This window comes from Alnus glutinosa, chromosome 14 (genome assembly GCF_958979055.1).
Source record: "Alnus glutinosa chromosome 14, dhAlnGlut1.1, whole genome shotgun sequence".
Taxonomy (NCBI): domain Eukaryota; kingdom Viridiplantae; phylum Streptophyta; class Magnoliopsida; order Fagales; family Betulaceae; genus Alnus; species Alnus glutinosa.
The window spans coordinates 18,715,360-18,736,985 of record NC_084899.1 but is presented as its reverse complement, the minus strand read 5'-3'; the positions used below and the strand labels follow the sequence as shown (position 1 = coordinate 18,736,985).

At 36.8% G+C, this 21,626-nt stretch overlaps 1 protein-coding gene across 2 annotated transcripts; it reads right to left on the bottom strand.

The window, feature by feature from the left end:
• Nucleotides 1–763: 763 nt before the first annotated feature.
• On the bottom strand, nucleotides 764–19,756 carry LOC133856878 (E3 ubiquitin-protein ligase RKP). Of its 2 annotated transcripts, XM_062291920.1 has the most exons (11): nucleotides 19,528–19,756; nucleotides 17,611–19,248; nucleotides 15,271–16,095; nucleotides 13,357–13,517; nucleotides 11,827–11,965; nucleotides 10,919–11,002; nucleotides 9,128–9,409; nucleotides 8,857–8,988; nucleotides 2,579–2,778; nucleotides 1,775–1,979; nucleotides 764–1,536 (listed from the first exon to the last, which is right to left on the bottom strand). In XM_062291920.1, exons 2-11 carry the CDS (start codon nucleotides 19,108–19,110, stop codon nucleotides 1,237–1,239), a joined length of 3,828 nt encoding a protein of 1,275 aa, XP_062147904.1. In that variant the 5' UTR covers nucleotides 19,111–19,248; nucleotides 19,528–19,756; the 3' UTR covers nucleotides 764–1,236. The 2 variants fall into 2 exon arrangements, with proteins under 2 accessions (XP_062147904.1, XP_062147905.1); XM_062291921.1 differs by lacking the exon at nucleotides 19,528–19,756 and having other exon boundaries at nucleotides 17,611–19,495.
• Nucleotides 19,757–21,626: the final 1,870 nt, after the last annotated feature.

Below are 21,626 nucleotides of genomic sequence, written 5' to 3'. Positions count from 1 at the left end.
TACGTGTCCATGTACACGTTTGCTTCATTGCCCCATTTTCTTCCTTCTTTTGGCGGTAGCCGGTAGGTGGCCTACGAACCAAGCATACCCTCTTCCCATGTCACTAGGAAGGCTCAGCAAATATGTATATAATACAATTATATTTTTATTTTATAATTATTTCATAAGAATAATATGGTAGTCCTGACCAATTCTTAATTTAACAAGATTAATCTTGTTTGACTAGGTATTAAATTTATTTTTTATGTTTTTTTCTATAGATAATAAATTAATATTGGATTAGATATTAACTTCATTTTTTATGTTTTTTTTTCTATAGATAATAAATTACTATCAATACCCTCGTAATATTTTTTTTCTCAACTAATAAAAAAGAATAAATGTCCTCGAAAAATAACTCAATCGGTTGGAGACCACACCTCATAAAACAGAAATCACTAGTTCGAATCTCCTCAAACTCTTGTGTGAACATATAAAAAGTAAAAAATAACTTAGATAATTTTAGAAGCTATCTGTTTTCATTGCACAACGGCAGAATGCCTAACATAGTGAAATAAAATAAAATAAAAATAAAAAATTGAAATCTAATATCCTAAAATAAAAAATAGAAAGATACAAGGTGGTTATTTGATATTTTCCCTATCATATGTTTTCACATTCACAATCACTTGGAAGAGTATTTGGCACGTTTTCAACTATAATACAAAGGGGTAACTTGCGGTTGACACGCATGTTAGCTTTCAAATTGTACTCAAAAATTAAGAAAAAAAAAAAATAGAAGTAAAATTTATAACTTCTCTTAGCTGGCTGTATCCTCTGCTTGCATTTATACATCTTGCATGGAGACAAAGAACCATAGTATACTTTCTCAACTAAAATGACACCTTTCTGAAAATTCTGAAAAACGTTTTGAGAGAGAGAGAGAGAGAGAGAAATTTCCTTTCCATTTACATCTCATATTTACAGAATAATGCTCTCTAGACTACCTACAAAACTCTTACAGAACCCCAGGAGAATATCGCCGATTCTCCCCCAACTATATTCTAATAAAAGCCCATGAGAATCTCCCCATACCCCAAAGACTAGCATACACCAGTTGATCATGATGCCAATAGCTGCAACTTCAACTAAATGGAATTTTTCCCCCCTTTAGCATACACCAGTGCTATGATAGCATTGAACGAATTCTTCTGGGTTCAAGCTTAACAGTGACAGGCTCATTGCCGGTCGGCCAGCTTAGAGTCCATTGCTAATCCTGACAACCTCCATCACTGTTGCATTGCAAAAGAAACATCTCTGGCAATTTAAAAGATGCCTGGTAATACAGCCATAACAAGATCTATGTGAACAAGGGACAAACTGGGCATCTGCTTCACCAGCATAACAGATGCAGCACGTGCTATCATCCATCTCAGTTTCTCCCCCGTACCCCATTGTATCAACTACTTGTGACTCAGTCCGGCTGATAAGGATGCTTGCAAATTTCTCTAGCTGCCCGAGTTTTCCAAGATAAGCATCCCCCCTAAAGGATCCAGCCTGAAAAAAAAAAAAAAAAAACAAAACAAAACAAAGAACATGAGCATAAGGTGTAAATTCCAATTATAAACCTTCGTCTTAACAAACATCCTTTCTAGATGTTTCAAGCAATCAAGATGTGAAAGTAGTAAGCAACTGGAACAGAAAAATTTGCGGATAGGGGAGATAAAACTCTGAGAGAGAGAGAGAGAGAGAGAGAGAGAGAGAGAGAGAGAGAGAGAAGCAGTCCAGAACTAACCCAGTTGTAATCCAAGAGATACTGGAAACCATAATGAACAGTTTTAGGGCAGTCCATGCTTGCAAAGATGCCCACAACATCATTGTGTTCCCTGCACTCTGTACCGGAACTAGCATCCAACAAATTCAAGATGATCCCCACGAGAGGTGCCAATATCATGCTCCGGTTCACTTTCTCTATAGAATGACCATGTCGTCTAAGGGACCTGCAAAATTAACAAGCAACAATATGAGAGGAAATTCAAAACTTCCCTTCTAATTGCAGCAATTGATCATGTTAGGTTAAGAATTAAAGTCATTCATGAAAAGGAGCTGATGACACTAATTGTGAATGAAATGGCAATGAATATAAATAAAAAGGAAAGACACGATTGTTAAAGAGGTAAATGGGGATATGGCCACGAATAAGGCCGAGTGACATAATAGGATCCATGCAGCCACACCAATTAATTGGGATTAAGTTTTAGTTGAGTAGATCAAGTTAAATACTTCTAACATTTAACAACAATCAAAATGTCCATACATTTGAAGAGTGGGAAGAGATTACTTCATCCAAGTTCAGAACTACGAGAAACATAAAAGACTCAAAAAAAAAAATTTGGAAAAAAAAAAAAAAAAAAAAAAAAGATTGAACGCAGATTATGAATCCGTTAGATGCAGCTCCTCATCCAGCAATCAAAAAAGATTTTTTTTTTTTAGTACAACAAAATAATGGTAAACTTGAAAAGATTCATAACTTAAATCAGGAAATGGAAAACTGGGAGAGGAACAGCATGGGTTTGCATACACTAGCACAGAAACTCACAAGTCAAAAAACTCAGCATCTGCGGCTGAAGTTATGTGGTTCAGAATAAAGACAATCAGTTCAGTTAGCCGTCGAAGATTTGTATCAGTTCCCAACAGGAATGCTTGAGGGATTTCACGAGTACAGAATTCCAATATCCTAGCAAGATTGCAGGAGAGATCATATATGACACTGCATTTTCTTTGCTGAAAATCTGGTACCTGCACGAATGTTTTATGACAATTACAATTACGTAACATATCGGAGAATGGGGGGGAGAAAAGTGTCGGGAATGAAAAGGGGAAAGGGGGATGGTTAAAACAACAAGGAACAAATCTGCACTTGCCAGAAAAATACATTACAGGAAATATTATAAATGACTAAGCTTGTCAAAACCTCAGAAGTATTCCTGAAATAATTAACCTTCAATATACCATAGCAGCAATGACAAGTGATTCTTTTCGTCCCGGCCCTAATAGCTGTTTTAGTCTACTACAATTATTTAATCCAATCAATGATATACGTAAGGAAATGAGGAAAAGTGACACCCCAGTCTCAGAACAGGTAATAATTCTTCTTTTCTTTTTCTGTGATAAGTAAAGGAAGTTCATTAAGGCGCAAATCAAGTACACAGGAACTATAAAAAAGAAACTACCCAGCAAATCAAGAACAAGAAAAAAAGTACAAAAATCTGCAAAGCTAGAGACTTGAGTATGGCAGCAGGTTAATCAATCCATAACGAGTAGAGACTTGGCAGCTGCACAACCCAACCCAGAAGCTTGAGTATGGATGGAAATAACTTCACTCTAAACTACAATTTAAACAATAACCAGGACTCAGAACAAGTAAAGGATCAATCCAGGTTAATCACTTAATGTCCAAATGAAACAAAATTTTTTAAGTCAATTTCGAACCAGACCTGAGCAGAATGGATGTGGGATAACAGAGGCAAACACATGGATCTTAAAAGCCATGAAGTTGAATCTACTTGAATATTTAACTTGTTAGGGATAGTGCCTTAAAGTCCAATTACTTTGTATGGCATTTTACCATGATTCCATCATATCTGTTAATACCATAACAGCATGTCAAACTACTACGACTGCACCACACACCATCCACACAAGCCATGACAACAGAGCCTTAACTGACCCATCTGCCTGCAGCACTAGATAATTTAGGGCACAGTCAAGAGCATCAAATCCAAACATTTTACCATGATTCCATCTAGTATTCTTACCCAAGAGATCGAGTCAATCATATTAAATTACTATCTAATTCATGAAAGGAAATCAAAGAATACTATCATCATTTGAACACTACAAAAAAAATTAAAAGGCAACAAGTTCAAAGATCAGACAGAAGTCAACTGAACAACTAAACTAAAAGTTGTTGGAAGATATGAATTTGCCATCTTGGGTCTAAGTACTAATAACAATTGCAAATCTCCAACAAAATAAGGCAATTTTTCTCACCCACCCCAAATCACCCTATTTGACACACACACAGACATACAGTGCTAACCACAGTGTCAGTTACTGTGATGGACATGCACAGCAGCACAAGGCACGGGACCTACTCTCAAACACAGTGATGCAGGTAAGTTGACTCTCATATACAATGCAATGCAGATAAACTTCCAGGCTTATACAGATTGCTTTACCAAAAGTCAGAATGTGATGAGAATATTTTAGATGCGTCTGTCTCTGGCTAAGTCATGATTATCGGCAAAAGAAAACTTTCTTCGCCAGAAAGTTTCAATTGATCAGCCTTGCATAAAGAAAATTCCTGAAAAATAGTTAAATTTTGGGAATGACAAAGAAAAGGATACGCCTTTTGAAACACCATAACAGGTTGTGGATCATGTAATCCAGATAAGGGATCACTCAGGCTCATTGTCTAGGAAAGTGCTCCCTCGTCCAAAAACTGGTTCTGTTTTTTAATTGTAATCAAATTTGGTTCAGGTTGTCAAAACCAAATAATTGTGCCCCAATACAATGTCATAGTTATGGTATATAATACTTTGCAAAAGCCAGGATCTCATCAAGTCAGCTCAAATATATTTATCAATTCTTAAAGGAAACTTTTTTTTTTTATAAGAATTCTTAAAGGAAACTGGCCAGAGATTATTATCAAACACCTCTTTGTTCACACTCTTTGATCCCAACTGCTCTATCATTCCTTTTTTTTTTTATGAGTAAGAGAAGTTTTATTAAAACACGTAAGGCACCCCTAAGTACACTGGGAGTATACAAAGGAACAACCAAAGCCAACCAAAGAAAACAAACAAGCCCAAAAGAGCTAAACCCCCAAAACCCAAAAAGAACACCGAAGAAGCAGACCACAAAATAAACCCAACTAAACCCACAAGGAAACAAACCCAAAACCCAAGAACAAAACACCTCAAGACCCACAAAGGTTCTGGATTGGGAGATGGATATGGTCCTTTCTTTCTTCGACCGATTATATTCCACTTCGACTCATCATGGAGAGGGTGACAGATTAGTGTGGAATCCCTCTAAAAAAGGTTTATTTGAGGTGAGATCCTTCTACGAAGAGCTCATTAGGAAAGATGGCCCATCTCTTCCATTTTTTTCTTGGAAGAATATTTGGCGTGTTAAGGCTCCAACAAGGGTGGCTTTCTTCGTATGGTCAGCAGCTTTGGGCAAAATATTGACGCATGATAACTTGCATAAGAGGAATGTAATAGTAATGGAGTGGTGTTGTTTATGCAAGAAGAGGCGGGAGTCTATTGATCACTTGTTGCTTCACTGCGAGGTCGCCCAGGCTCTTTGGAGCTACGTTCTTATTTTATTTGGGGTTGAGTGGGTTATGCCACGAACAGTGTTGGAGTTATTGAATAGTTGGGGGGCGGCAATTGGGAGTGGTCATGCTAAAGAGGCTTGGCGGTTAGCTCCTCTATGCTTGCTGTGGTGTATTTGGAGGGAGCGGAATGCTCATCTGTTTGAAGATGTAGAGACACCTATGGTGGAGCTACGGAAGCGGTTGCTCAATACTTTATATTTTTAGATAGCGCCACATCATAGTTTGAGTGTCTTTACTTTTGTAGATTTTTTAAATTTACTTTCTGTTCGACCCTTTTAGGGGGTCTCTTGTATACTTCCCGTGAATAAGGGTTGCGCCCCTTTGCGCTTTTCAATAAATTGCTATTACTTATCAAAAAAAAACAAAGGTTCTGCCTAGCCTAGCCTTTGGCCTATTGGCGAGCCATCACCTCTTCCAATTTAGCCAAGAACTTCTCGCAACGACCCGCATCCTCCGCCTGCTCAACGGGCAACCCGTTTCAAAACTCAAGAACCTTCTCCCGGGCACGATCGCTCAAAGCGGAAGGGGCTATCGCAGTGTTGGCATACTTCTTCCCAGGAGCTGCAGAGAGGTTATCGGCAGACTTCTTCTCTACTACTGTTACTTTCTGCCTTGATTTGAGGAGTTCTTCCTTCGATTTATGTCCTCCTGGCACCGCTTGCTGCTTGTTACATCCCTACGTTCTTCTTGATTGACCTAGGAGTTGTTCTTTGGAAGAAAAATTAATCGCAGTGGACCCAGAAAGTGCCGAAGAAGGGGAAGAGATCACCAGCAACGCCACACTTGGAGACCCAGAGGCAGACGCCGGATCAGAAGAAACCGGCCCTAAGAGATTTGCATATCCCTCTATCATTCCTTAAAGAAGCCAAAGAAGTGGCTTTGCTAAAGAAGAGGGACCTGCCAGCACCTAATGGTAATTTTCAGGGGTTGGAGTTGAAACTTTTGCCCCATTTCAAATTTTCAATTGAAGGGCCAGTTCAACCCAATCATAGACAGGTCAGGTTCAGATTGACTCGCCCAAGCATATTGTCATTAAAATTTATCTTCTAATTATGCCAATTATTTTCATTAATTATTATAGTCGCAAACACTTTTACCCCTAATAAGGTCATCACAACTTACAGTTCAAATATAGAGTTAATGTATAATATGTTATAAACTTGTAATTATAATGTTAGTTTGTGAAATTTGTTCTGAAAAATGCGAAAAATCTGCATCGTGAGGAGATGTGGGATAGATGGTTCCAATTGAGTTGATGATATTCAAAGGTTAGACTTTAGTCTTCTTCTTCTTTTTTAAATAAGTAATTCAAATTCATTAAAAGCACAAGAGGCACAACCATAATACACTTGAAGTATAAAAGAGAGAACCCCTAATATACAAAAAAAGAACTCCAAAAACTCAGATAAATTAGAAAAAGACAAGCAATTGAATGCTACTATCCATGTGTAAAGGGATTGGAACAGCATCTTCTTCAACTCTAACATCGCAATCTCACCATCTTCAAAGCTCATTGCGTTTCACTCTCTCCAAATACACCACATTAAACACAGAGTCAACCTCCACACTTCCAAAGCAGTACGGGTCCCAATTGTCCTCTCCAACTCACTAAAAACTCTCTCACCCTTCAAGGCATAACCCATGCAACACCAAACAAATGGAAAAGCTAACTCCATAAATCTATTGCAACTTCACAATAAAGGAGGTGATCGATAAACTCTCCACCACTCTAACACATACAACACCAATTCACCACAATAACATTCATCTTTCATAAATTATCAGAAATCAAGATTTTTCCTAAAGTCGCCGTTCACACAAAAAACGCCATCCTCGAGAAAGCCTTAACTTTCCAAATACTCTTCCACGGAAATGAGGACTTACCGGAGTAGATAACACATGATAGTAAGACTTCACTTCAAACAATTTTCTTTTAGAAGGATTCCAGCAAATTTTATCCACACCTTCTTGCCTTACTCTTTGAGAATAAAATTACTCAAAGAAAGCAGAGACCACTTCCACCTCCCAATCATACACATCTTATAAAGAATTCCAATGAATGTTTCCATTCCGAAATTGCATGTGATTTGCCACCCACACATCCCTACAACGTGTAAACTGAATAATTACGGATAAGAAAACTTCAAAGGTTACTCCCCACACCATAAATCATGCAAAAACTGCATCGTAGATCCATCTCCCACCTTATACCTAACAAATTTATTGTTCACCAACAATCTCCGCATAGCCTCCTCCGTAGCATGCCGCCACAACCACTTATCCAAAAGGGTTCAGTTAAACTGAATCAAATTCTTCATCCCAAACCCCTTGAAATTATCAGAGTACATATTTTCGACCACTTCACTAAACAAAACTTAAAATCATCACCAATTCCCTCCAAAGAAAGTCCCTCTGAAGTTTTCCAGTCTATTAGCCACTTCTACCGAAATAGGGACAATGGACAAATAATAAGTCGGTCAATTAGAAAGAATTGGACTTCAGTTTTCCAAGACATTTATCAAAGGAGTTGAAGGGTCGAGCGTATGAGTTTTACCATAGGCCACCACTACCACACCTACTTGGAAGAGATTTTGGTAGGAGAGTATCATTTTTTTTATGAATAATAATTTATTAAAGAGAAAAGGCAAAGCCCTCGTACATGATAGTAGAATATCATTTTGCATGTGAATACTTGGTTATTTGATATTTCCCTACTTTGAAACTCTAATTTTCAGTCATGTGCATGGTAAGCATGTTCAAAAATTATATATACATCCGAAGACTTATAATCTATTTATTTGCTAGTTTCTGCAGTACCACAAGAGTCGTATATATTCAAAGTTACCACTTTATCCTTTGCACAGAACATCCCAATGCTAAAAACAGGTGGAAAGCAGGGAAGAAAAAGATGGACAAACATGATTATTGTAGCCTTCCAGGTTCGCAACAAATAGTTTCAGATTGTCCACCCTAAACTAGGTGATTAATGTAATCTAGATGCAGGATAGTTCCAGGTCTACAATTTTTATTTCATTATGTTAATCAGCAGTCTATCCTGACACCAATATCCCCGACATTTTGCTATCCCATTCAGTATGTATCTATCACCAGTTCATCATTGACCAAACTAAAGATAGGGATCAGCTGCTGTCAAACTGTTCTCCTGTTCCACTTATAGCTACTTCTTCCATTTGTTTGTGATCCTCCAAAAAATTTCCTCAATAGTTCTCTCTCGCATCTCCTCCCCCCCCCTCCTCCCCCGGGGTTCTTTTAAGTCCTTTCACCTTTACTGTAATGCTCCCCGCAGTGCTGTCAGAAGTCCTTTATACACAATATATCCCATTTGTATTGTATGAAATGAGAAGAAAATATCATTTCCGCCATAATAACCAGGTTTTGAAACAAACAAAAAATTAATTAATAAGATAGAGAAAGAAAGTGCCATGTCTCTGTTCGGACAAGATTAGCCATACCTGGAACTTTTCTTGCATTTCTCGAATGGAAACTGAAAATTCAGTCATTGTCCAGCTGAGAGTGTTAAATAGGCGGTTGAGGAAAGCTGAGAACAGCTCTTTTTCATTGATGCAGGCTTCCTGTATCAATATCTTTATGGATGAAGAGGCCAACAGCAAAAAATAAAAGTGTCAGAAGGTACTCACTCTGCAGAAGAGAGAGAGAAGAGAAAAGGTATCTAGCAACAAATAAAAAATCACTATAATCTAAAAAAAAATTATCACTATTCACCTGGAAACCCACTGACGAAGATGATGATTCCCCATACTTGGAAGAACCAAAGCCAGAACTCCTACACAGTCGCAGAAGAATGTTGGTTACTGGGATCCAGGATCTCTGATCAAATGCCGACAGCAAAGCTTTTGGCAACCTCTGGACTGCTGCTTCATTGCTCTCAAAAGCAGCCAAATATTCCTTGTACTGTACCAGGACCGATATAGATTGAAGGAGAAGATCCCTAAGATCTGCACTTGATATCCTTGGGTCATTGAAGTGGGTAACAACAAAGGTGACCTGATCAACAAGACAACTAAGGTATAACTTATCTGACTCACATTATTGAATGCATTTAATGTTCCTAATAAAGCACATTTTGAATCTGTTGCCTGAATAATATGCCAAAGTAGTAGCACAAGTCAGATCTAGACTTGTAAGAAGTCATGTATCATATGTGCATATCATAATAATTCCAACACTACATGTAAGTACAGCAGGGGCAAAACAGACCATGTATATTGTTTCAAAATAATAAGAAAGACTCTTATGGAAAAAGTAAAGAAGCTTTCTGAAATTTTGTTGCTTTGTTTAGGATATGGAAAATACACAAGTATGTGTAGTATATTTTTACATGAAAGCTAACCCTATTATTCTTTTTATCTTTCATGTTGCACGTCAAGAGGTTATTGGCAACCAAGATCCTATCAACATCAAAGGATTCACACATCCTTCTTGTTGAATATTACATTCGCCATGAATGCCATACAGGTTTTAAGTTAAAAAAATTGAGATAAATGCTTTTTCCTTCGTCTGATAGGGATCCCAGTAGCCAATAATCCAGCAATCGGTTACCCAAAACTGCTACCAGCACACATTCATAGTATTCAGTTTATACTATTTTCATAGTGAAGGAGGGAAGGAGAAAGGAAGGTCAAGTGAAATGGAACGATGGGCTTCTTGCTGATTCCATGGAAGCTTTGAAGAAGACTGGCGGCTTTTGCAATAAGGCTTCAGTTGTAGAGCCTTATTCTAAGGAAGATTCTGCAGCTCCCCCTTTGAAGTCTTCTGAAGATACGACGAGCAATGAGAAGAAGGTAGTGAGTAATGGGAAGAAAGGCTTCCTTCGGAAAGGATTTCTCAACCAGAGGTCGTCTGTGTTGGCCCATTCTACCAAGTCCTCCTTGCCTTCTGAGTTGGCCTTGTCTTCGACTCCGGAGGTCAAGGAAGTTGGTGTTGTGAGGGACAGCGGCATTACCAAGTATCAACAGTGGCCGGTTGGGTTCGATCATTCTGAGGAGGCCCTGGTATGGGAGCAGGATGAAGAGTCTTGGGATGGGGTGCCAATGGTTTGGGAGATGGATGATGGTCTTGATGTGGAGTCGTTGGCAATTCACGATGCTATTTCAGAGGATTTTTTTCGAGATCGTTTGGTAGCTCGCAAAAAGACTAAAGGCAAGAGGGAGCTTTTGAATTTGAAAAGCTCCGTTAACTATGGAGATGTGAGCGCTCCCTCAAGTCGCCGAAAGAATAGGATCCCTTGACGTAGGATTGTGTTCTCCTTGGTGGGTTTTGTGGTTTTGGGCTGTTCGGTTTGTAGGGTTTGTCTGGGATCCTTTAGGTTCTTTTGGGCTCTGCTTTTGGCTAGCATTTGGTTGCTTCTATGTATACTCCCGGTGTACTCAGGGGCGCCTTACGCTTTTAAATAAAACTTTTATTACTTATCAAAAAAAACTATTTTCATGTCAAATCAAACTCAGAATAGCAAAAAGAACAAGAAGAAGAAGAAGATTAATAGATGAGACATACAAATGCAGCAAGTCCGTGTTTGACAAATATTGCAGGGGAAACGAATGGAGGATCACTCTTACGCAACACGTGAAAGCAATCAACCTGTGACAGCAAATAGAATGGCAATATATACTAAGGTTAGTGGAAATAAAATGCCATAAACCCATTATACATACAGTAAGATGAGATTAAGCTCAATCAAAATATGAATGTTATCCAAAAAAGAGCTAATAAAAAGTTCATAACTACTAGCTATATGTGGTATGTCTAAATCCTTTGACACAACACATGAACCTTTTCATTCTTTTTGGAACACAGCAAAAAGAATGAAAAGAGAACAAAGTCATGTACACAAAAATGGCTTAAGACAGATAAAGAGTGTACTATATGCATGCGTTCATGTAGAAATGTAAATATAGGTATGTAATTTTGTGCCTCTGTATGTAGGTATGCAGTGCAAACCAGAGCACTCTTACATGTACACAAACAGAGGTGAACATCTAGCCTTTGTAGTGTGCTGATACTAACATACCACCTCTGTTTGCATGCTAGTGCAAACATGAGAGAGAGAGAGAGAGAGAGAGAGAGAGAGAGGAGGGCGGAGGGCGTAAAGACTCATTATCTTAGAATTGCAAACAATTTCATGGAGGCAACTCCATAACATCCTAATGCAGCCCCAAAACTTTCCTCTTCAAGCTCACTGCAGTTTGCATTGATTTGATATACTTCTACCAAGAGATGCAACTATATTTTGTTATGATATGCACATTGCAATGGAAGAAAGAAGAGCAGAGAAAAGAATTTTCTATATGTTTAATGCAACAAGGTAAAATAAAATTTTCTATATGTTTAATGCAACAAGGTAAAATAAAATAAACAATCAACATATTTTACACAAATTCATGTTGAATAAAGATTCTACATACCAGGGCTTCCAAATAAAATTCAGGGATGTAAACAAACACCGAATCCACTTTGCTAAGAACCAGAAGCAACTGGACAATCCACATGCACATTGCATACATCCCTCTCTGCTTCCATTGAGAAAATAGAGAAATGCGATACCTGTAGAGCATGACAGTAACAGTTAGAAACTAAGAGTGCAAGTTATTCATCAAAAAAAAAAGTGCAAGCACAAACAAAGTTTTTCAAATCACAAGGTGAACTATCACTTTCCCCGACTTTTCAAGACTTCCCCAACTACTGAGAGGGCAGCCTAAATAATATATATACATGCATATGCATAAAAATAAATAATTAATTAATTAAAAAATTAAAATAAAATAGAATAAAAAAATTCATCGTCAAAGCAAAGACCATATCTCCTCATACAAGCTCTAATGTTTTTCATTTTCAAATATCATAATAAAGTATTAATCAGATAACATATGTACCCAAAACATCCGCACAGTAACAAATTTACAAAAAGGGTATAGGTGATAATCAATAAAAGAATCCGCAAATGTCTAGAGTCGGAAGCACACATTTATGTCTAAATATCATAGCATCAAGCTAGGCATCCTCAGTAACTACAGAACATGAAACAACCTTTGTCTCCCCCCACCCACACACACAAACCAAAGAAAAAATCATTGGGCCAATGTGACACCAAGCCAAACAAGTGCCTTTACAAAACCAAAAACATTTACTGAAAAGAGCAAGAACATGTCCATCTTAAAGCTTAATACATTGAAATTATTGCAAATTACCGACCAATTCCGCAGCTCAATAAACAGGCTGCAATTACCAAAAAATAAAAAGTGGCAACAAGTGAAGAAAAAAGAAACAAACTACAGTAGTTTGGTTTATAAGGATATAGGCCATACAATAAACCCCCCATCTCACAGTCATCATCTTCATCAAAATATCATAATCAGAAACTATGTCCTTATGGTAGGCCTAACCAGCATATGAACCCTTTCGAACTCTTTTTTAACCAAATGTCGAAATCCTCTAACAGGATTTAACGAGGAAAAAAATTGTGACACAAATAATAACTTTTGAACTCTTTTTTAACTTAATGGGCCCAAAAAAAGAGGAAAAAAATAGAAGAGATGCTGGTATTCTAAGCAGAAAATTCTGAGCTATCAACTTATCAATGAAACACACACCACAAAAATAAAATGAAAGGCGAGTATAGATGATATGCATTGTTACATAAATCCACAAACAGATTAAGAACCAGAACAAGAGTATATGCACAACCGCAATAACTAAATAGTACACATAACAACAATTTTAATAAATCCGAATTCAATTACAAATCTAACACGCTGCTTAAAGTTACTTATGAATATTAATCTGTAGCCTAATAATAAAAAAGCTGTGGAAATTTTAGTGAAAAAGCCCATCACCAGGAAAACGTTAATAAACAGATTTTTTTTTCAAAAAAGGGAAGCAAATAATAAATACAAGCCAAATTGAAATTGACAAACCGTTCCTCATGCTCATCTTACCACGCACAATGTCTCACACAATCAATAACTTCTTCACGATAAAAATTGCGAGCTTCTTTCAAACGCTTTAATTGCTCACTGCAAGTTCCTTCTCTTATTTGTTTATCAGTTTCATCCAGAACAGAGATCGACTGCAACTGATGAGACATGAAATATGACGCCTACAATCAGAAGAACTTATGTCAGGTAATTCAAAACATTACAAAAACATCATGTAACAACCACAGGTCAAACTAACAAGTAACAGGACAGTGCATAAGTGAAAGGTCTTGGGCAGCGGACAGAGGGAAAATGCTCCAAATATATATATATATATACAGACAGCAAATGAAAAGTTGGAGAACCAAACACAGAATACTTTACTGTTCAAACTAAAACAAATGCTCAATTCAAGAAATACTTTAAAATAAGCGGGCATGGCACAAATCATCCAAAAGTTAGTTTCACCTATGGCAACACAACTTAATACAACGGTGTAACAGCCATACAAAAGGTACTCTCAATCAACATATCACCATTTTAAGTTTGATATCAGTAGTTTTATATAAATTATGCAAAAACAAGATAGCATAAGAATAAAAATCAATAATCAAGTTAGGCACACTTCCTATACTGTTCAAAACTGATCAAACTACTATGTAACAATTTTGACATGGCTATGATGTTTCATACATTGCAACACTAGAAACCTGAAGATCTGAAAGTTTAGCATGTTTCTTCAAATGTTCAAAATTTATAACACAATAGATAACAAGAACTCTAACATGACGAAGACTTTTCAGACATGACATACTCAGAAAAATAGACATTGTATATCCTAAATATAGGACTAAGAATGTAACAATTACAAGAAAGTTGATACAAAATGGTCATCCATTCAACTAAAAGGAAACTGTGAAAGACATTGAGAAGTCAACTGAAGGTGTAAGATGGGTGGCAAGCAATTTTCAAACATGTCCACTCCAAAATTTGCATGCTGCAACATAAGATTGGCTTTCTAAGTTGCATTGACATGGAAATGGCCAAATTCTACCTCTAGTAAGATCCAACCTGAACCAAGAGGTATTACTAGATATATCTTGATCACAGTAGCCTTCAAGCAAAGGATACAGCTAATCTAAAGCTAGTAATAATAGGCACGGCCAAGACATAATACAACATGAATTATTTTTTGATAAGTAATCGAAATATCATTAAAAGCGTAAGACACCCTAAAATACATAGAAAGTATACAAGAGAAAACACCTAGCTAGTAACACAACATGAATTATACACATGATAGAAGGCCACCGGTAACTACCCTACCTTCATTCCCGTCATATTTCAGCGTAAGATACAAACTCTTGAAAAAATGGGGCGTCAAATTCAAATTTAATCGAAAGCTGTGAAAATTTCCACAAGATCAGATGAAATTTTTCTATTATTTTTGTCAAAAAAATAGTGTAATTACAATGATATTAGAAATTTGCTCCAACATTACTAAACCTTTAAAATATTTTTAAAAAAAAGCTTCATTAAGTTTTCAAAATTACAGTTAACCCTATATTATAATAATAATGGTATGTTAAAAAAATTCGTTGTACAATTAAGAAAAAAAAAAAACAATAATATTGCAGATGGTCGTAAGTCCATAGGGACTTGGACCTTCCATCTTTAACGAATCTAAAGATGCAAGTGCTTTATCTATTTGATTCTTAGTAGCTTTTTGTTTTTTTTTTTTCATTTTTTTTCCTTGACAATGCATTTTTCTTAAGATTTTTGAGATATTTAATGGATTTCAGATAAAACCAAGTCATGTCACTGTCAAGATCAATACAGATACTGGTTTACAAGCTTGAGAAAATAAAGAACATTAATCTACAATGAAACTCGTGTATTCTTTAAAGAAGAAAATTTTCCCCGCTGTTAGCTCACCTGCTTAAAGTTCGGTGCAAGACCTATGTGATACAACAACAGCAAAGCATCTAAAAGCTCTTCTTCTCTTAGTGTAGCTGAAGACGTATTACTCTCCCTGGGTACATTCATCACATGCTGTACCGGGCGATAACCAAATTCAGATTCAGATTGATCATTGGAGCTAGGTTTATTTGCAATCTCATCATTCAAACTTCCAGCACTACATTCTGCAGCAACATGAGCAGATCTCTCTGGAATATGGTTGCAATGACCAGAACTTTTGGATGTGTATCTAACTGGATCCTTCGAGATTCTTGTCAAGTCGTCATAACTTGAACTTGAACAACAACATGGTTTCTGCCTGGTTGAATGAGTTACTCTGGTTTCTTCATCATCCATACAGCCTTCCTCCCACCGGATCACTTCTGCTTCCTCATTATTTGCAGGATTTGATTTCAATAGATGACTGAATGATCCTCCAAGCCTCGATATGTCAGTTCGATGTGGATCATTTCTTAGAAATAAGTATAAGGGAAAACTTTGTTGACCACCTCTATGAAGAAAACCAACGTTGGGATCAATGGTTTCGCAGCTCTTAAACCAGCCACCAATATCCCTAATGCCAAATCCTTCAGACAGAAAATGGAGTATAACTGTGTACAAAGAAACAAGAACTGAGTTGCTTGAAACTCCAGGAGGTAGTACATTACGATCTGCTCCTCCATTTTTTAATAAAAGATTCTGTAAGAATGTCCTAAACACTGAACCAGGCAACTGAGGAGGAGTTAGAGGTGGTATGAATTGAATGACCAAGCTACAGAGGTCCCTATGCTTCTCCTCTATCTGCAAATAAAATAGGTTTTTAGCAGTTATGAATATACAGGAAATCACATCCAAAACGAAAGTAATCCCCACAATGTTGCCCCTACGAGAATACAATTCAAGGAGCCCCTCGAGCAGACAAGTTGTCAATATTGGACATTTTGCACCACAAGGTCAAGCCTCAACCAGTATAAACTCTTCTAGAAAAAACTTAGAGAATACACTTAGACAAAGATATTTCCTGTCAAGTAATTGTATGCTTTACTAGTGGTTTTGCATTCTTTCACCTAAGGTATTTCCTGACAAGTGATTGTATGCTTCGACATTAGTTTGGGTAACTTTCACAGTTATTAGCGAGAGACCAACTCTGTCCTACAAATATGTTGTTTTGTATTTGGTATTTCAAGGCCAGATTTTCTATTTCACTGTGTCACCCATTTTCAATCATTTACTTAGTTCTAACCAAATTAAAGCATTAGTATGTCAAACAAGTATCTCCATTCACTTACCATACATTAAAAAATGTCTTTATATTACCATTTCAACTTATAAGGCAGAGCGCAACTGTAACACCCCGATCTCATACTAGGAAGATGAATAGGCCTTATAAAGTGGGTGGTTTATAAAGAGACCGGAACGTCAGGGCTTTAAGACGGGGAGTTTGTAACACCTTGATCCTATATTGGGAAGATAAGTAGCCCAAATAGAGTAGGTAGTTTATAAAGACACTCATGGGTGCTAAGTCTCACATTGCTTTCTTACTATGTGAAACTGGGATTTATAAGTGATTCTCGAGAAGCTCCAAATTGACTAGTCCTTCTTGAGTGATAGCGCAGATGTGGTATCATGGGTCATTACAACAACCAACGTTATTAACCCATGAAATTCTGATTCATTTTGTCATCCGTTATGCATGAAAAATGTTATAAACAAGTGCAAGCCAAATAAGATACTAAGGCCAAATTCAAGAATTTTTTTTTTTTTTTTTTTTTTTGATAAGTAAGAGAAGTTTTAAAAAAAAAAATGTAAGGCGCCCCTAAATACACACAGGGGGTATACAAAGAAAGAACCAAAGCCAACCCCCAGAGAAAACAAGCCCAAAAAGAGCTAAAACCTAAAACCCAAAAGGATCACCCAAAAAGCAACCCACAATGAATGTTATTGTAGTAGAAGATTCTCACAGGAGTTATATTTCAACAATGAACTGTTCAGTAGTTCATCTATTTGGTGTTAGACGGATATTTGCGTACTTTTACTCAAATTCTGGGATGTTATTATAATAGAAGATTCTTTTTTTAAAACATTAGTATTATAATAGAAGATTCTTACAGGGTTGCTATAATGAACAGTGGGGTTGTTTATCTACATGTTGCTTAACTAACATTTGCATACTTCTACGCTTGGTATTATATGATTAAAAGTTCAGGAAAGATTTTTTTGTCTCTCCCTTGATCATTTTTTCTCATTTTGCATCTAAGATAGCACACCTACTCAAATATAGTACATTGGACATATAAAATGCAGTTGAAAATGCACCTTAATGACAGCTTTTGACAAAGCAGTAGTTGTCAAAATCATGCCACTCTCGTAAGAAACATCCTCACATGAACCAGGCCACCAAACAGAAGGCATCATACACTCAAGATCCTGCTTGTTTGGAGCCTTCCTTGACAGAAATCCTTCAAACAAGAAATCAAAATCTGATGACTTCCACCAAAGCACCATCAATTCTTCTCGTCTTAAGATGTGACATACCAATGCAAGATATGAATATGATCCCGAATATGGGCACTCTGTTAGAACCAATGAAGCTGTTTTACAACCACATGAGAGGGCATTTATCAGGTGCTCAAATAGCAAATGGGATCCTTCAAATTCTAGAAAGACATCAACAGCCTTATCCAAACTTGAATAATCATGTGGTGCCCGCATGCCAAACGCTTCCATCATGACTGACAGAAATGGACCCCAGCCTATATATTCTGTGCTCCTAGCATCTGTTTCAAGTATAGAGAAAAGTTCCTCACATATCCCATGAGATACAGGATCAAAAAGCTCTTTGAATGTTACAAATCTCTTCAATCTGCTCAATTTCTCAACAGAAGAATGCTCGGCCCGCTCAAAACTTTGCAAATTCAAAAGCCTTGACAAGCACCCCAGCAACTGAGTAGCAAAAGAAGTTACAGAGGAAGGTGCCTGAATGGGAAGGTAACCTTCAATCGGGTATTTAAAGGGGCGAGAGCCAAAATTTAATTCACATCGTTCACCTTGAGAAAGAGAAATTGCTGGATAATATCCAAATCCAGGCCCCATCTCACGAATTTCACGAAATGCCACTCCAAGTGAAAAGCCATTCCTGAAGAATGAAATCTCATTATTATCCAAATCAATGCAGCATCCAATGACATCACCAACAACCCACTGCTGACCATATGGCTCATCTTCCTTATTCCATTTCTTAACCCTTCTTCCATCAAATGCATATGAATCATCAGCATCACCAACACCCTTATGGTCAGTAAAAGGGCAAGAAAGAGTCACCCATCCAAGCTGTTGTATACCTGAAGTTTCTAAGATAACTTCATACATCCATTTCCCTTTCCAAACACAGGCATTAGCCCTGGCACTACTGAACATTGCTAAGCTCTCTACAAGCAAGGGTGGCTTAATGATTCTTAAATCACCACAAATGCTGATATCTTCAAGACCAACAATATGGGGACCACAACCATTATCAAATATACAAAGTCCATCTCTATTTCTAACCAAAGAACCCGAGCTCGCATGAAAGTTTGAAAACTCATTCTTTACAATAGAGCAAACAAAATTACTGTCAATTGGACTACTCAACGGACCAATTGATTTGTAAGGGAGACCAAATACGTATTCAAGAGTTCGCTCCATGGATTGGTGACAAAAATCATCACAATATGAAACGCGACGGGTTTTCGACGAATCCCCTCTACCATCCTCATCATTCAATATCACAGCCAAACCAGAAGAAAGCCCACCAATTCGTAGGCCGTCTTCTGCCATTAGCAATTTATACAACCACTATCCCCCCGATTTACACAGCACCCAACCAAAGATTTTCAAAATTCAAATACCCTTCCAGAGATAATGATCCTTTCTAAAAACACTTCGAACCTCTGTACAAATACCATACTCCTGACCCTGAAATTTCCAAGTCACAACACATATGACTCTAATTGCAAAAACAATCTGCGCAGAACTATTTGGTTGCTGGGAAAACTAAAGGCGAAAAAAAAAAGACAAAGCGGCAAATATACACCGCCAATTCATTTAATTTCCCAAAGCAACAAAAAACCTTCTCAATTAAATCCAGTACAATCACTTGGCTAAGTAAATTACGCAAAACCTTCTCCTTGTTTCCCCTTAGTTTTCCCGGCAGCCAAACAAAAATGAAATGAAATTTTAAAATCAAGAACTCACAGTTGTGAGGCGTGAATTCTTCTCTTGTTGCTTCAGAACAATGAAGGCGCCCAAGCCATGCTACTATGCTAGGGTTTTTTGCAGAAACCGTTCATTGAGAAACTTTTAGAAGAGGGAGGGAGAGATTTTGTGTGTTTGTGTTGGACATTCTATTGTGCGCCAAAAGTTTGGGAGATGTGAGCGAACCGAACCCACGGGCACAGATGACAGAGCAGCCGCGCCACCCAGACACACGCTGACTCAGAACTCAGCCCCAGCAAGAAAATCAACCGACACGTGTCCATCTCCCGTGGGACTTATGGGTTGCTGACCTGGCTCCCACGGTTAAAGCCGCCCTTGAAGCGACTTGCACTTCTTTTTCTTTTGGTCTTTGGTTCCCCTGTTACCCGGTCAGCCTTCTCTGTTATGAATTTCTTTCAAAGGAAAAATCTTAGCGTGTGATACTCAGACCGAGAGCAAGGATTTTCCGCACGCGTGGCTCGATAGAAACAACAAAATAAGCTCGAATAAAACCAGACCACGCGTAATGAAATTGAAAATGCTCGGGTCCTACGGTTTTAATTACAAATTTTTTTTTTTATATAAATTTAAGTGGCAGTTTTATAAAAATGAGTGTTATATAATTTATCACACAGTATTTTATATTTTAGTAACTGACATAACAAACGTTACGTAAACTATCACATCAATTTATAAATGTGGTAAGTATTATGTGTCAATCCACTTGTTATAGGAGCTTAAATGATGAGTGTTATATAAATTATCACGTCAGTTTATATAGAATTTGTAATAAAAACGATAGTACTAATAACGAGTAATTCTAAATGTCATACCCATATTTCTCTTGTGTCTATCTAAAAATGATGTGACTTTTAAAATCATTATTTGATCAAAATTCAATTTTGATCAATCACAAGTTCAACGGTGATTTTAAAAGCCACCTCATTTTTAGAGGGACACAAAAAAGGCATGGGTATGACATCTAGAATTACTCACCGATAACACTTATGAGCATGCTTGAAATTGAGTTGAAAATTTGAGCTTCTGATTTTATTTTAAAAAAATAAATAAATAAAATACCTCATTTTCAAGCCTTTCCCTGAACGCGATTTAAGCTTTTTTAAAGTGTTTTTAAACAAACAAACAAGAAAGACAAATTTGGGTTAAATACTCCATTGGTACCTGAGTTTTAAGTGTTTTTCAATTTAGTACATTAGTTTTGTTTTGTATTATAGGTGGTACCTGAATTAGGAATAAAAACTCATTTGGTAGCTCTATTAGATTTTTCGTCCAAATTTTAACGGCTCGCCATGTGTCAACAGCTAAGATTAACACGTGGTACTATATATATATAAAAAAATTAAAAAAATTAAAAAAAAAAAAATGTTTTGGTCCTTGGGGGTGGTTCGGCCACTGCAAAGGGCCAAAACCCTCAAAAAGAATTTGAGGGTTTGCCCATGGGGTGAACCACCCCCAAGGGGCGAAAACCCTTCTTCTTTTTTTCCTGCCATGGGGTGGCTAAACCACCCCTCCCCTCAGACCGACCAAAGCCACCCCTCTTCTTTCTCTTTTTTTTTTTTTTTTTTCAATTTTTTATTTATTTTTTTTAAAAAAAAATTATTATTCTTAATTATTTTTTAAAATATTTTTATTTTTTTTATATAGTGCCACATGTGAACTTTAGCAGTTGACACGTGGCGGGCCATTAAAATTTAGACAAAAAATCTAATAGAGGTACTAAATGAATTTTTATCCATAATTCATGTACCACATCTGATATAAAATAAAATTGATGTACTAAATTTAAAAACACTTAAAACTCAAGTACTAATAAGGTATTTAACCCAATAAATTATGGATAAAATTTTAATTTTTAAATTTTTTTTTTTAGGAAAAACATGATGCAAGCCCCAATGTAGGTCCACCATTGGTTTCTAGTATCCCTATCCACAATACAACAATTACCAAGTTTTATTTATTTTGTTGTTTAATGGATTTGGTGGGCTAAGCCTCTCGTTTCTAAGTTTTTAAATGTACATAATACATGTAGGTCGAATCTCCTTTTATTAATATTAAACATATAGCTCTCGAAATTAAAA